Source organism: Squalius cephalus, assembly GCF_949319135.1.
Source record: "Squalius cephalus genome assembly, chromosome: 17".
Taxonomy (NCBI): Eukaryota; Metazoa; Chordata; class Actinopteri; order Cypriniformes; family Leuciscidae; genus Squalius; species Squalius cephalus.
In genome coordinates, this window is record NC_137138.1 from 3,382,202 (window position 1) to 3,400,267 (window position 18,066).

General features: G+C 37.1%; 1 protein-coding gene across 3 annotated transcripts in view; it reads right to left on the bottom strand.

The window, feature by feature from the left end:
- rab27b (RAB27B, member RAS oncogene family) overlaps positions 1 to 15,245 on the bottom strand; it is a 48,531-nt gene extending 33,286 nt beyond the window's left edge. For 2 of the 3 annotated variants that reach the window (XM_079847549.1, XM_079847550.1), the window contains exon 1: positions 14,988 to 15,245. In XM_079847549.1, the coding sequence (XP_079703675.1) occupies positions 14,988 to 14,989 (2 nt within the window). In that variant the 5' untranslated portion in view covers positions 14,990 to 15,245. The remainder of the gene's footprint in view (positions 1 to 14,987) is intronic. The other variant, XM_079847551.1, reaches the window with a different exon arrangement.
- Between the last annotated feature and the right edge of the window lie 2,821 nt (positions 15,246 to 18,066).

Below are 18,066 nucleotides of genomic sequence, written 5' to 3' on the forward strand. Positions count from 1 at the left end.
CGAATGATAGTGAACATTCTAACACTAAATATTAATCAAGCTTGAACGTGAGTTTTTCATGGTCAAGAAGCAGATAATAAAATGACAAAAGTACATAATGAAATTTCTAAAAATTTAACTAAAATTAACAGGAAAAATTGAAATATAAAATAAAAGTGAATTCAATATATTAATAACAATCCTGAAAAATGAATTTCTTTAATATATAATTCATTTTATTTAAGTTAAAGTGTTTTATTGTTTAAGCTTTAGTTTTATATATATATATATATATATATATATATATATATATATATATATATATATATATATATATATATATATATATATATATATATATATATTTTTTTTTTTTTTTATCTAATCAGTTTCATTTTTTTATTCACCAATATAACAATAAACAGCAATATTTTACATTATTGCAGGGTATTTTTTACAGACAAGTACCAATATATATATATATATATATAAAAAATATATTATATACTATAATAACCACGGATGATAGTGAACATTCTAACACTAAATATTAATCCAGCTTGAACGTGAGTTTTTCATGGTCAAGAAGCAGCTCTCGAGTCTTCATCTGAAAAATGTACAAATCTAGTATTCAAGGCTGAAGAGGAAGAGGAGGGAAGCCTTCATCATCAACCCCTGAAGGTCCTTGAGCTGATAGTTGTTAAATCATTGATTGTCTGAATGCCTCCATCCCATTATGCTAAATACAATGACATCACAACAATCGCTATGGCAACACGTATCCAGCCATACGTTCAGTGAGCGGATGAAGACGTGTCTCTCTCTGACAGAAACTGCACAACGCAGATGCAGCTTCACCAATCAATCACATCTCACTCACACTTCAGCATGTTTTTAACCTAAACACTAATGTAAATGAGCATTTTTACAGTCTAAATGCTAATATTTAGCATATTCAAACTGCACTCATGTTTTTAACACAAATGTAAATAAGAGTATTTTTACAGACTAATGAAAAATGCTGATCTGTGATGTTATCTGCACTACCGTTATGATATTTCATTGCACTTTTAAGGTTAATTTTTTGCCCTTTTGGTGCCTGACAGGCTTGGTCACTGTGAGCTTGTAGTTGCATGTAAACTAGGAGTCGTTTGATGTCAGTAATTCAACCACATTTGCGATAATACTAACGAACGCCCTGAGAGAGGAAATGCTGATTAACAGTAAAACGGCTTATCATCAAGACACAAACTTCCTGACAGATACGCATCCATGAGCTCTAGAAACACAAGCTGCATCTTCATTCACAGACTATCAATTATAGTTTGCACAAATATCATTTCACAGTCCACTCTTAGAAATAAGGGTTCTAAGGGTTCTAATAATAGGTTCTATGTAGAACTCTAGGGTTCTAAAAAAAAAACAAAGGAGAAATGTCTTAAATGATTGCAGAAGACTTACTTAATTCATGTTTAACAGGTTATTTAAAAAAAAAAAAATTCTACTGATAAGCTGTATAATTCATAACATTTCATTTAAATTAAAAATGAATTAAAATGGTCATACATTGATCACATGATGGAAGGTTCTATATACAATCAAACCAAAATGTATTCAGACACCTTTGCTATCCTCACTTACATGAATGAACTATAGTGTCCTGCGCCCACTAGTAAAGAAATATAAAAAATTATTGAATTTTTGGTTTGACTGTGTGAAGTGACTGACGGAACCATTTAAACGTACAGTATGTCATTTTTTTCGCCGCTAGGGGTCGCTAACCTCTTACAATAACAAAGGCGTAGTTTGATGACGCAACATTTGCTAAGAATTATGGATCTTGTCATCAACGTCAAGCCGACCGATCTAATAATGTTTATGGATGAGTAAATATATCGATGCTTTTATCATGACTGTGATATGAAGCAGTTCGGGATTGCTAAGAGACAGCTATCAGCTCCACACGCGACGCGAGTCTCGCGGATATAAAAGGAATACGGACATTTCATTCTATCGAACTACACGCAGAATTACAACTCACAGGTCAGTTTATTAGACAAATTAAACTTGTGAGTTAACGCAGCGCTGTTTCACCTGGTCTAACATTACACTAGCACACTAAACTGCATCTGAATGTGTTGAAATGTATGTGTTAGTTTGTCTGTATGAGACTAGCAGTAAGCTAGATCAACATTAGAATAACATACAGATCATATTCTAACATTTTATCATTGTTGAACTATATAACATTGATTAGTTTTATGTAAATGTGCTCACCTGTTTAATAAAGTACATGTAGGAGCGGTTAAGTAGAGCTCTCGGCATCTCGAAAACACCGCGCTGATATTGATTCTCGTTTTAGTTCTCCTTTTTTATCCAAAGTCTGCTTGCCATGGTCCATAACGTTTGAACGAAACAACAACAGCGTGCAGATAGACATTGCGAACTACACAGTTGTCTGCGTCTGTCGCCTTGGTTACTATCAGACGGCTCTGGTTCATAGCTCTGGTTGCTATGGTAGTACGAGAGGAAACCATGGACAACGCGGATATGACGCCATTGACGGCGACAAAACTGAAATAAAGAAACGTGACGTGTCTTCGAATTAAATGACAAATTTCTCCTGGTTTGAAAGTTTTTGGAAACAGTCGGGATAATGTAAGTACACAACTAAAAAAAAATATATAACATAGATATAGTGATTTTTGCTATTTTTAGCAAAAAACTTACATATTGTGCCTTTAAGATTCTGTTTAGAACCTTCTCTTCTGAGGGCCTGTTGTTTACACCCGGTGTTGAAATGCTTTCCAGCCGGATTTAAAGGAGGTGGACTGAGATTCTAGACAGAAGTGGACAAGTGTAACGCATCTGGTTGTTGAAGCCACATGTGTGAATTTCCTCCTCCAAAAATGGTATAATTATAAATAAACGTGCAAGAGTGTGTAAGACCGGATATCTGACAGGGCTACAGTGACTCGTCTCGCCACAGTCGCCACAGATATGACCCGCCACAGATTACTTCAGCAAGCCAAATGCAGCAAAAAAAAAAATATATATATATTTTTTATTGAAAGGAGTAAAGCAACAAACAGGTGAAACTCGAAAAATTAGAATATTGTGCAAAAGTTCATTTATTTCAGTAATTCAACTTAAAAGGTGAAACTAATATATTATATAGACTCATTACATGCAAAGTGAGATATTTCAAGCCTTTATTTGTTATCATTTTGATGATTATGTCTTACAGCTTATGAACATTTTCAAAATTTCTGAGATTTTGAATTTGGGGTTTTCATAAGCTGTAAGACATAATCATCAAAATTATAACAAATAAAGGCTTGAAATATCTCACTTTGCATGTAATGAGTCTATATAATATATTAGTTTCACCTTTTAAGATGAATTACTGAAATAAATGAACTTTTGCACGATATTCTAATTTTTCGAGTTTCACCTGCACAGTAAAACCATGAAAGTTAGATTTTCCTTCCTTCTATTTTTACTATAACAAGCCCCCTCACCCCCGAAAACAGCTTAAATACAACAGAATAACATAGCGTCTGGTTACAAAGGCAAAATATAACAATTACGTCATTACACCTTTTCAAGGCATGTACCCATGCATACCAAAACACAAGTACCGATGATAAAAGTATCATTACAGTATAAAATGCATCAAATGCTGCAAATTTAACTGAAAGCTCGGCGTCGCATCCTGAAGCTCAACACACAATCATCTTCATTAAGAGCAGTGAGAGTTAATGATCTTACCAGTGCTGAAGACACTCTCTCTCCTATTGCGCTCTTTGATCTTGAAATAAGCTGATGATAAAGAAAATGCAGTGCATATCTGTTGCTTTCGTGGAAATGAACACCATTACATTTGCATATAGCGATCGAAGTTCGGATTTATATTCGTTTTGCAGAAACACATTTCTGTGGCCAAGCGATACCGTTACCGATGTGTCACTTGCTCTCATTTGCACTTCTGTCAATAAAATAGATTAGTGTTTTGATCATGATTTAAATTATACTAGCTATTAATGCATTTAATAAATACTGCATTTAATAAATACAACAGAACAAACATACATATGAAATTCTGAAAAATGCTTTTCAGGTCTATGTTTAACAGTAATTTTCAGGAAATAAAGTAATCAAATGTAAAATATATTCTTCATTGTCTAATTTAAATATACATTAATCCTTACTAAAGTTAGAAAATATATTTGGTCAAGAGTAGTGAGGGATTTTTTTATTTATTTTTTTGGCTTTTGTTGTTTGATTAACATTAAAACACTAGGAATATTAGGCTGCTGTCACTTTAAGAGCTGCACGGATCCAATAAACTGATACACAAGCGTTTTATTTCTCAGCTGTTTACGTTGATTGAAGACATAACCGACTACGTTTACAAGGATACTTGCCAGGACGGGCATTTTGAAATAAATGTATGTGAATTAGAAGACGCGTAAGACAACTCCATTCAGTTTCAGTCTCACCATACAAGGACATGAACTTCAGCTCCAGAGCCGCTCTAAGAGTCACTTCACCAGCATTTCAACATTTCACTTGAGAAAACGACCCGCAAATACACACAGAAACGAAAAATCAACAAAATAAAAGTTACATTTAACTTAAGGAAATTATGATAAACATATTATGATGTATTTGACACAAAAAATGCATTAATTGCATTTTAAAATACTAATTAAATTGTTAAAACTTGTACGAATTAAATAGATCAGACATCTAATCAATTGAATATATTAACCCATTAAAACAGAATCCAAAAAAATTAAAAAAAGAAAGGAAAATGGCCATTGGCATTATAAACAGTATGAATTTCTGTATAGATGCATTATGAAAAGAGTTAAGCAAATAAAACTGACTCAGGCGATGTCAAAGTGTGCATCTGTGCATGCAAATATCACCCACAATCCTGTGCTAAGAGGAGTTTGAAACAGTGCTCCTTTGATTTTCTTGTTACACAATAAGCCTAAAAGTAAATATGTTACGAGGTGATGAATTCACATAAATGCAAATGCTCACATGCAAATGAAAGCAGCATGCAACAGTTCTACGGCACGTTAGGTAAATACCAGCAAACTGTCTTACCAGGTGCTCAAAAAGCATGGAGAGCTTTCAAAAGGAACTACAAATTGGATTTTCCCATCATGAATGAAGCAGGCGTTCAGTGTGCCGTACAAGTATGCAATATTGGCAAAATGCGCATTCAGCAGAAGACTGTGAATCTGGGTTTGTTTCAGACCTACACACACAATAAATAGAAGAGCAGGGCCATTAGATACCACAAGTCCACGGCTCCTTCACAAGCTCTCTGGCATTTCTTAACGTCTTCAGCCGCATTAATTATTTAAGCTGCCCAATTAGCCCTCGCGAATCCACACGCCCTTAAGGAGATGAAAAATCCCAGACGCCACTGAAACGACAAACCTCAGTGCGATCGGCCATCACAAATGATTTAAAATGATTATGCTAACATAACTTAAATGATGAAAGTGACAGGCTTAACTTTAACATGCAACATCATGAATTATTAATCAGAAGATTAATACATAAGAGATGGCCGAGGTCCTTGGGGTACGTGTTTATGAGCATTAGGATGTGAAAGACAACATGTCCCCGAGGCCTTCCCTCTTTTACAGTCGCTGTAGTGCATCTATTTGCTATTTTATGGCTTTGGGGGAAACTTGGTTTGGATGAGCTGGAACACATTTCCTCCATGTGACCCTCTTCTCTAGTCATTGAAGGAAAGTTGAACACACAAAAACATTGTGCATTTTTACATCACAAACTCCCTCTGATCCAATTACAATACAGACAGCTCAGAAAAAAACAGCACATTTTAGTCCTTGGTCAACATATTTAAAGGGATAGTTCACCCAAAAATTTAAATTAGCCCATGATTTACTCACCTTGAAGTCATCCTAGGTGTATATGACATTCTTCTTTCAGAGGAATACAATCAGAGTTATATTAAAAAATGTCCTGACTCTTCCAAGCCTTATAAAGGGAGTCACCCTTATCATTTTTGGGTGAACTAGCCTTACTTTTTTCTCCAAAGAGCACATGTAATTAAGTATGAAATTATTTATAAGCTTACTTAAACAAATGCTAAAAATCGATAACTCTAAAAACTTTATGCATAATGTGCAACAAGCCCGAAATACAACAGGACTCTTATTCTATGCTTTACTATTGCTGGCTGCTCACTCAAAAAAGATGAGGATAAACTATGCACTTACAATATAAACACCATAAAGTTAACATCGTCTTAATTCATCAAAAGTAGATCGCTATCAATCCATTTGGCATAAATGCATGGTATTCTTTGATTGTGAACTGCTTATAAAGCAAGAGCATGTCGTGCAACAGTGCTAAACATGCAGCGCCTGCATTTCTTTAATGAAATAATAAGACTTTTGAAGATTATTGATCACATTAGGCTGCGTTTTTCCATCCCCAATGTTACGACTTCCAAAGTAAGATGGTTGTTATACCATTTACGAGATTTAACTTTTTATTATTACCTTTAAATTTATACAACTGATATTTTTAGACCGTATAAGGATGCACATTTCTTTTTAGTTGCAAATGCGAGTGAAACACTCGCTCTGTCGAGTCCTGGTTCTGCGTGATGATTTCCAGCCTGATTACTTAAACTGCCAAATTTACACTACAAAGGTGGCACAGAAGCACCGCTGAAGTGGCATTTAGGTGTGTTTACATAAATGCATTTGCACATTTGTACAACTGTTCATTTTGATTCGAGGGACTGACAAGCCACCATAATTTAGTCAGGCTTTTATGAGGCATTGCGCCTTTACACTGAATTTTGAGCAGCCTTATCTCCGCTGAAGGACGATGCACACACTAAACTTTAATACTTGTAAAGTTAGTATCTAGTAAATTTTACTAAATCTAGTAAATTAATCTAATTATGACTAGAGTTTTTCTCTACACTCACATTATCTCCAAAACGACGGCCCTTAGCCCGAGGGGTTTAAAATGGAGCCGCCGGGGGTGTCTAGGGCTCCTGGCGCGCAGGTAATGCGCCCAGCGGGGGGGTCTTCCTCAGCAGCTGGTGAGCCCTGTGACCTCTGACCCCTGCGGTGGGGCGCAGCAGGCAGACCTGAGATAATTACCCAACGAGCAAAGAGACACGCTGGGCTTCAGAGGAGGGAGAAGATGCACAAGTTCTTACTGAGGATGTTTCTTCTCCCTTTCTTTAACTACTCGTCTCACACTGATAACTCTTCTAAAAGTTGTATGATAAATTTGTTCAAAGTTCTATAAATTATCAGTAAGGATGGATTCATTTTCTAGGTGGATGTCACCCTCCTGCCAATCATCTATGGTTTCATCCTCATTTTCCCCCCCAAAACCGTTCTCATCATTGGATACAAACAGTGCAACTGATATACTCTTTGCTCCACTCTGACATCTTTGGATAACTTTTGCTCCCTTTTATCCAGATCAGCCCAGGCCACCACCTTTGCCCCCAGGCTGTCTGATGTTCTCCACAAGTATCGTTCTGCAGAGAGAAAGTTTTGCAAATCCAAAGATCTCACTGACCTTAGTTTGTATCAGTCACTCCTTTCTTCCTTCTCTGCAAATGTCTCCACTTCAAACTAGGGTTGCAAAGGGGCGGAAAATTTCCGGTAAATTTCCATGGGAAGTTAAGCTGGGGAATTTCGGAAATATTTATTACCACGACAACCGCTTGCGCGTCTACTCTGAAAGTAACTGTACACATAAGAGACGGATAGATACATTATTTAAGGTTATTTCTATTTGTTAGAATATTGATATATGAACTTGTTGTCAAGTAAGCCCTGTTGCGAGCATGTGCGTCTCTCTAAACTTTCAGTGTGCTGCACTGCTCTAGTTGACTTCTGCGCCTTCCCCCCCGAAAATATCACGTTAATTTTGAAAACGTAATTCCTTTTGTGGATCCTCTTGGTCATTCTTCATGTTTCTTTGACAAATATCAGTGTCTCAGTCTCACGCACGCTGCACGTGAGTTAACCACGCCTACTTATTTACATGTCGCTTTATACACGGAATAAAAAAATCTGTTACGGTTGACATTTTCTTCCGCGGTAATGATATATACCGTCATACCGCCCAGCCCTACTTATGTGGTAAATAAAGTTATGCTAGCTTATTTAGCATCTAACTTATCAGCTTGCTATCTACTAGATGAATACATTTTTATGTGATATTTGCTATTTAAACATTTAATAAATATATTTCCCCATAATATCATCAAAACTTACTTCACTTTGTTTAGTCCACAGGCTCAAATGTGTGCCTTCAATAGTCTTGTGCTTTGGGCTTCTGTACATGTGATGGAGGCATGCACAGTGCCAGTAGGGGGTGTGGTCTCAATAGCCATGCAGTAAGCAGTGTGCTATGTGCATGTGATTGAGGAATGGCATGGATATTCAAGTGTATTTGAATGGCATCTGTTTGTTTTAGACAAGATTATGCTAAAATATACTTTCCTCAACTATATTTAAGTTCCCTATGAAGAGCCAACCCTCAACTTTGAAAATTCCCAGTTTATTCACGTTTATTCCCATAAATTCCTGTTAATTCCCTTAAATTCCCATTAATTCCCATGGAAAGTTTCCATCTTTGAAAATTCCCAGAATTTTGCAACCCTACTTCTAACACAACATCCTACCACAACAAAATTAACAATTCTTCTGACGCTTGCATGCTTTTCAGAATCTCTTCCTCTCTTCTTTGTCCTTCATCATCTCTAACAGCTGATGATGACTTTGCCACAATCTTCATAAACAAAACAACAACCATCAGCGGCAATCCTCCACACCACAAACTCACAACACTATCCCCTCCTTCTCTCCGCTCTCAGTGGCAGAATCTCCAAACTCATCCTTTCCAATCCCCCTACTACCTGTCGGCTTTATTCGATCCCCACTCATCTCCTCAAGCCACTTCTTATTCAGTTGTACCCGCACTCACTCACTATCACTCTTCATACTGGTACCCTTGCATTTAAGCAGGCTCAGGTAAACCCACTGCTAAAGAAACCCACACTATATCCAGCACTTTTAGAAAACTATAGATCCCTTCTTCCATACATTGCAAAGACATTTAAGCGATTTGTGTTCAACCAACTCTCTACCGTTCTCACACTCCTGAACAACAACCAGACTGGCTCCAAAAGTGACCACTCAACTGAGACTGCCCTGCTCTCGGTTACTGAAGCTCAGAGCAACTTCCAAAGCATCAGTACTCATCTTTCTGGATCTGTCTGCCGCTTTTGACACAGTTAGCGACCGGATCCTTCGGTCAATCCTCAAGACAAAGGGCCTCTACGGGGTGGGGTGCCTATTTTGTTACTGGGGTGCCTCAGGGCTCAGTGCTTGGACCACTTCTCTTTTCCTTCTACATCACAAGGATCTGTCCTTCAGAAACATGGCTTTTCCTATCACTGCTATGCTGATGACACACAAATCTACGTCTCATTCCAGCCAGACGATCCGACAGTAGATGCTCGTGTCTCAGCCTACCTGACAGACATTTCTACCTGGATGACGGACAACCACCACGTTCAACTCAACCGTGCAAAGACAAAACTGCTTGTAGTCTCGGTCAATCCAACTCTTCTTCACAACTTCTCCATTCAGCTAGATTCATAGCTCTTCACAGACCACATTGCTAAAACGGCCCGGTCCTACAGATTTGCCTTATACAACATCAGGAAGATCAGGCCCTTCCTATCAGAGCTACACAACTCCTTGTCCGAGCTCTTGCTCTATCCAGACTGGACTATTGTAATGTGCTCTTGGCAGCCCTTCCAGCATTACCTGTCAAACCTCTGTATCTGATCCAGAATGCAGCAGCGAGATCGGTCTTTAATGAGCCGAAGAGAGCGCACGTCACACCTCTCTTCATAAACTTGCACTGGTTGCTAATTGCCACTTGCTTCAAATTCAAGGCACTGATGTTTGCCTACAGAACAACCACTGGCTCTGCACCCATATACCTAAACTCACTACTTCAGACTTATGTGCCCTTCAGAAGCTTGTGTTCTGCAAGTGAACGGCACCTTGTGGTGCCATCATCACAAAGAGGCACAAAATCACTTTCACAGACCTTTATCTGGACTGTTCCCTGCTGGTGGAAAGACCTGCCTAACTCAACCCGAACAGCTGAATCTTTAGCTATCTTCAAGACACATCTTTTTCGCCAACACTTGAGTTGACCCAGTTATACTAGCATTTTATTATATTTTTTTCTATTTATTTATTCAACAAAACAAAAACCTTGCTAAGTGTACTGGTCACAGCACTTACATATTGTTGCCCTGTTGTTAATTTGATTGCTTCTATTATTTTTCTTTTTTGTAAGTCGTTTTAGATAAAAGCATCTGCTAAATGATTATTTTAGTACACCAGTTAAATTAAATGAAAATGAGAAATGCTGCCTTGGCAGCTAACTGAAATTAAAGTTTAAGTTTACTTTATTTCAGTTAATGTTTATTAAGTGACAAAAATGTTTTAGTTTAACCCTGGTGTTAACCAGAAGTGGTCATGATAGCAGTAGTTAAAATATTGGATGTAATTTTAAACAGACAATGCTAGTAAGTTATTTTATCAAACTAGTCCCACGTTACCACTGCATTATTGTAATTCAAGCTGGTTATAACCAACTGACGAATGAGTTAATAAAAAAGCTAAACATCTACAAAAATAAATAAATAAATAAATGAAGTCCGTCCAAATGAATTAACACATCATTCATTCAGCCGCTTACAACTGATTCCTCAATGTTACAGCAGAATGTTTTATTGACTCATTTGTCTGATAAAAGGCAGTGCCCCTCAGGATTTACTGCGGTGAGAATTACCGTGTGTGTGTTCCTAATTAAACAGTCGCTCCGACAGCTGATTCTTATTCAACGCCATATGATTTCTGTCAGAGTACAACACAGCATATCAAAAAAAGAAGAAAAAAAGAAGAAGAGAGAAATAGCTTTGAAACACTGACTAGATTTCAAACAAACTCTGAAGATTCTGCGTCGCTGAAATAAAAATAAACATGAAACAAGTTTAATATGGGCAACAGCTGATGTCCTTAAACTCTGCATGAAAAGGCATTCAGTAATGGGACAGGTGATTATATATAAGAAAGAATTTTGAGCCACTAAATTGACTAGACTTTCTAAGACACCATTTTAGCAACCACACTGAACTGAACACCCTAGCAACTGCATAACAGCAAGCTAAAAACAACCAGTAACCACAGGAAATGTATGGCAAAACCCCACCAATCACCAACAACACTCTAGCAATTGCATAACAGTACTCTAAAACAAATAGTAACCAAAATAATCATTCAGCAATACCCTGGAAATTGGCCAAAAAACCCTAGTAAGTTAGTAACTCTATTAAAGCACAACAAAACCAACATATAACCACAGTAAACCATATAGTAACACCCTGGCAACCAACCAAAACACCTTTTGCAAAACAGCAGGCTAACAAAAAAACAAAAAAAAAACAGTATCCACAGTAAGTGTATAGCAACGCTCTGGGAATCAATAACAGCTGGCTAAAAACAACTCGAATCCACAGTAAGTGTATAACAACACCCTGGGAACCACACACAACATCCAAGCAACTCCATAACAACACTCTAAAAACAAACAGTACCCATAGTAACCATATATCAATGCCCTGACACACACCTGGCAACTGCATAACAGAACCCTACAAACAGTAAGCATAGTAACCATGTAGTATCGCCCTGGCAACCAACCACAACACTCTTAACAGCTGGCTAAAAAAAACAGTATCCACAGTAAGTGTATAGCAACACCCTGGGAACCAATAACAGCTGGCTAAAAACAACCAAGAACTCTATAGCAACGCCCTGGCAAACAACCACAACACCCTTTGCATAACAACAGGCTAAAAACAACCAGTAAACCTATAGCAACAACCTGACAACTGCATAACAACACCCTAAAAACAAACCATAACCATATAGCAATGCCCTGCCACACACAACACCATAGAAAAAGCATAATAGCACCCTAAAAAAAAACAAGTAATAAAAACTCAGTGAGTGTTTTAGCGCAATTTTCTGACGTCATGGGATCACAACACTAAGAGATAGCAAATCTTTTTAAGGTTTTTTTTGTTTTTTTTTCGTGTGCGTTCCCGAGATTAGACCTTCCTTAACATAATGCCGAAAACCCGAAGTCTCTAGGTGGTCTGGTTGAGGAGGAGATAGAAGTGCAAGATTGGTGCGCACAGACAGAACAGAAATCATGAGTTAACAATCGCAATTTTGTCCGTAGGAAAATTGCGCTAAAAACAGTAACCACATAGCAACACCCTAGCAACCACCCCCAGCATGAGAATGGTGAGTTTTGCACAGTCAAACATCACTCAGATTTTCATCAGTAGTTCTCTAATGAGATTTTAAAAAACACTAATGGGTCAGTGATAGATGACGCTCCTAATTAGACTCCTCAGCCTCTTACATGTTCATGTCGCTTCTTCTTTATGAATGATCGCTGGCTTTATCATCTTATCAATAACTGAGTTTAAGCATGAAAGCAGCGGTGCGGACGAATATCTGTTTTACAGAGGTTTTATACTGCAGAGCTTTATTTCCACAGCTCTGAAGTGACTGAAATCAATAAGCGTTTGACACTCATGTTGTGTCTATTATACACCCTTCAGAAGATCAATAGCAACAGTGCAACACGCTCAATAAGAGGTTTTGTTAGTAATATACAAGCATCAAACTCCCTTCTGTTCAGGTGCCGTGCATCACACATGGGAACTTCACTGTAAAAATCACATTTTTCTGGTTTGGAACATTTTCACACGCCGCTTGACTCACTGCACTGTGTGTGGGGAATGACACGGAGCAAACTAGCCTGAACAACATCCAAAGGTGCTGAAATATACTGTAAATGCTCAATTAAACATTAATGGATCAAATAAATCCAGATTTAAATAGAGCTGCACGATTCTGGATAGATTGAGAATCACGATTCTGAACAGACAACCAAACAAAATAACTTACTAATAGATTTACTAGAGGCAAAATGTTAATTGCTGCAGTCTATTTAAAAATGTTTAATTAATCTGAATGAATTATTTAAAAAGAAAAATGGTTTGAGCGAATTATTCAATGACTCATTAATACTTCACTTGTTTCATTACTGGAATTCATAATTTTTTAACGAATTTGAACGTTTTTGAACGAGTCTCTTAAATGAATGATTCAATATCAAATACATTTTTAAGTCACTTGTCGCCACCTACTGGCGTAACGATGTAATCAATACAATTGTTATTTGAAGCACCAAGTTACTTTCTAAAAGTGATTTACTCTATTTTGATCGCTACCACAGACATCAGTGTTTATTTCTGAACTATAATCTTTTATTCCAGTGCTTCTGTGATCATATGAATGGTTGTAAAGACAGAAATAATGAAACTGTGTGGTTGACAAGACTGTTTGTGAAGCTGACTCATATCTATACCAGAACGCAGATCTGAATGTTCACTGTGATTTTGTGAAAGATTATTAAAGACAGGAGAATCCTTGTCATGTAGGAATGAGATCATGTAGGTGTTTGAATCAAGATTGTGATCTTTTAACGATTAATTGGGCAGCTCTAGAATTAAAGGGTTAGTTCACCCAAAAATAAAAATTCTGTCATCTATTACTCATGTTGGTCCAAACCCATAAGACTTTTGATCATCGTCCAAAACTCTGAAGCATTGAAACGTTCATAAAGAGATGTGTCGTACGTAGTGTAGAAAATTATCGAAAAAGAAAAATGTAGGGCAGGACTTGGTTCTATGCATCAGTTGCTGATTGGATGTTGAGATGTGGGCGTGGCATTCAAAAGTGCATGCAAATGAATACAAGTTTGCAGGGGCGGAGTTAAAGCATTGGAGAAGTCCTGAATAAATCAGTCAGAGTTTTCACTATGACATTTTAATTGAACATTATGAGGTCGAAAAATTAAAAATTAAACATATGCATGTATAAATTGTTCACAATAAGATGAGTAATATGCATTTAGAAAACAGATAGGGTGAAATTTCATGTCATGCCAACTTTAAATTTACAGACTTGGGCCAGTTAGAAACCACCTGACAACTTTATAGCAACATGCAAAAAAACATCCATATAGCAACACCCTGGCAACCAGCCACCAACATTGATGAGCAAACATTCTCTAATATACTAATTAGCCATGTATATCACTTTTTTAATCGATAGTGTGTTTACAGTCAGAGATTACAGGTGATAAATCAATCCATGTGGGGTTCAAGCATGCTCAGATCTACACTAGACTATGAGTGAAACCCTGGAAACAACATAAAACCTTACAAAAAAAAAAAAAGTGATGCTGCCTTCTAGATTGTATTACCATGGTGATATCATGGACTTTACATGGTACTTAAATAAATGCAATGGTTCTATCAAGGTACTACCGTATGTGTCCTAAAAACACTAAATGAAATCAAGGAGTTACAGATATGATTACGAGCTACTATCATGGTAAATAGCCTAAAAAGGTGGTAATACTATGGTACATGTCTAAAAAACAAGGTAATACTATGGTACATGTCTAAAAAACAAGATAATACCATGGCAAATAACCCAAAAAGCTGGTATTACCATTCTAAAAGCATTATAGCACCATGGTAACTTCTGTCAATGAAATCAAGCAGTATCAGCCATGATTCTTCAGACTTGTACGATGGAAACATCACTCATGTACACAATTGTTGTGATCAAGTTGTGGTTCTGCGCAGTGTGTTTCTGGTGACTCAGGCTTCCGCCACACACACACACACACACACACACACATACACATACACATACACACACACGACACCGAGCTCTCGGATTCACAGCAGTAGCAGACATGATATTCATAACCATGAGACGAGTTTACACTGGTGATTTACTCACATCTCAGTGACTGATGCTGCTGAATGTAATCACAGGTGTCTCACGCTCTTCATCCTCATCCTCATCAAACCCCACCGCCGCTTATTTCGCTCTAACCGCGCCTCATTCGAAAGGGAACCTGCTCAATTAAACGCACAAACACTAAAGCATACCTACTGAAGTGTAATGAGTGTGCATGAGGCTCTTGCGTGCTCTCGGATGGATCTGTGGCAGCCGAACCGTTTCCAGCCCCGCGGCGCGCTCAGATCCGGGTCCTAGCGCCGGAGTCCGTGAACGTCAACAACAGGTTGCAGCGCGTTCATTGGACATTCGCTCATGAATATTAATCAGATACTGACATTTCTTACTGAAACGTCGTCTAGTAGTATAACTAATATTCACATCTGTAGACTGTAAACAAGTTGCTAAATATATTACTGTAAGCAATAAGTTGCCAAATGTATTACAGTAAAAAACAAAAAAACATGACAATATATTGATTCTTATAAAATAATGTTTTGGTGACTTTGGAGTCATTCTTCATTCATTTACGAGCCTGTATTATGGGTTCATTAAAAGAGATGGGTTCATTAAAAGGCTTTACAAGACCTTCCTGCACTTAGATGCTCTTTGTGCAACAACAACAATGAACTCTTTGTACGCATCCAGTTTACAAATCAAATTTGACAACCGTGCCGACCCAAATGAGACCAAAATAAATGCATCACATCGGAAAAATAAGTCTGCCCATCCAATGATTGCGTAACTGCACAACTTCACACAGATACTTAGAAACAGACTCTATGATTCCAGAAGATTCCAACAGACTGCAAAAATCCCTTTTGAGCACTATTAACATTTGACATCCCTCCTCACTTTGTCATAGAACTAGACACAATCTGTGTTCAGATCAATTAAAGAGAAGTGTAAGGTCAAACGGAGACACCCGTTCCGGAACCTGTGCCACCTGTTGTCATGGATACGCCAGTTTCCTGTGCGCACATAGCGCAGGGCAGCGTGACCGTTCATTTATTCACTGTGATATGAAGACAACTCGCTTATCTAGATATAGTGAAGAGCTGCACATCTAAAACGTGTTCACATGGCATCAGTACTCCTGTCTCCATGGGAACCACTAATGTGGAGAGGCAACAGCTTTTAATTGTTTATCAAATGCCAATTAGACTCAATATGGAAGTAGAAGGGAAAGGTTGGAGGGTTTGTGTTGAACTTGGCTTGAATATGTGTGACCAACAGAGTACAAAATAGTAAAACCTATGAGATATAATGGGTTCCTAAAATCATTCCAAAAATTATTCCAACGATATTGTTTCTCAGTGCCGTTATCGTTATAGTTGAGGCGTGGACTTAGAATGTCTTTGTTAAATATTCCAAGTTTTGATTTTCGATTGGTAGGAAATTCTGATTAATAGTCTGTCCACTAAATTGGATATCGTGCATTACTAGCTATATTACAGCTGCAATTCATACTATTACAGTGAATATAGTTCTTGAAAATATTTAATCTGCAGTAACTTTTTTGGTTGTAAATAAATGTATGTGTTATTAGAATGTATTTTGCAGTTCAAAAAAGTAATTTGATTATGTAATGCATGTTACTTGTAATGTATTACTTTACTCGTAACATCAAAAAAATAATCTGATTATGTAATAATGCATGTTACTTTTAATGCGTTGCTTTACTTGGTACATTAAAAAAGTAATCTGATTACGTAATGCATGTTACTTTTAATGCGTTAAATACTCGTAACATCAAAAAGTAAACTGATTACATAATGAATGTTACTTGTAATTTGTTGCTTTACTCATTACATTAAAAAGTAATCAGATTACATAATGCAAGTTACTTGTAACATCAAAAAAGTAATATGATTATGTAATGCATGTTACTTATAATGTGTTACTTACTCGTTACATCGAAAGGTAATCTGATTTTGTAATGCATGTTACTTGTAATGAGTTAAGGCCAATTTATACTTCTGCGTCGAGTGTACGCTTTAGTGTATGTCGTTGGCTACGCATGTCTGTGTTGCTCTGCAGTTACACCGCCGAAACGCTAGTTGGTGGGGGCGGGTTTTAATGTTCCACTGTGTTTAGATTCCTCGCGGCTGTTTTGAGGAATGTTGGAGGAAATCTCTCTCCACGAATTTGCTGCCGAAGTATGTCTATGTATTCTGCAGAAGACGAGTCACACAGATGGCTGTATTTCCGCACCTCTTCAACCAATCGCTCAGTCACTTGGTCCATTTCCATGTTCTTCACAGAACTTTCACTGAACGTCTGAATTTAAAATGGCGGGCGGTGCAGAAGAACACGCCGGAAATACGTAGGAGGAAACGCGATGCTACCAAGCCGACCAATCAAAGATCTTGCGGTCCACTTCGTCGCGACGTGTAGTTAAATTTTTGAGGAGGTGTGCGTCAGGGTATGGCGAAGGGTACGGGGCATGGTACACGCCTATTCGTATGCTACACCGTACCTACTGCGCACACCCGACGCAGAAGTATAAATTGGCCTTTACTTGTAACATCAAAAAGTAATATGATTATGTAATGCATGTTACTTGTAATGCATTACTTGTAACGTCAAAAAGTAATCTGATTATGTAATGCATGTTACTTGTAATGCGTTACTTGTAACATCAAAAAGTAATATGATTATGTTATGCATGTTACTTGTAATGCGTTACTTGTAACATCAAAAAGTAATCTGATTATGTAATGCATGTTACTTGTAATGCATTACTTGTAACGTCAAAAAGTAATCTGATTATGTTATGCATGTTACTTGTAATGCGTTACTTGTAACATCAAAAAGTAATATGATTATGTAATACATGTTACTTGTAATGCGTTACTTGAAACATCAAAAAGTAATCTGATTATGTAATGCATGTTACTTGTAATGCGTTACTTGTAACATCAAAAAGTAATCTGATTATGTAATGCATGTTACTTGTAATGCGTTACTTGAAACATCAAAAAGTAATCTGATTATGTAATGCATGTTACTTGTAATGCGTTACTTGAAACATCAAAAAGTAATCTGATTATAATAATAATAATAATAATAATTCATT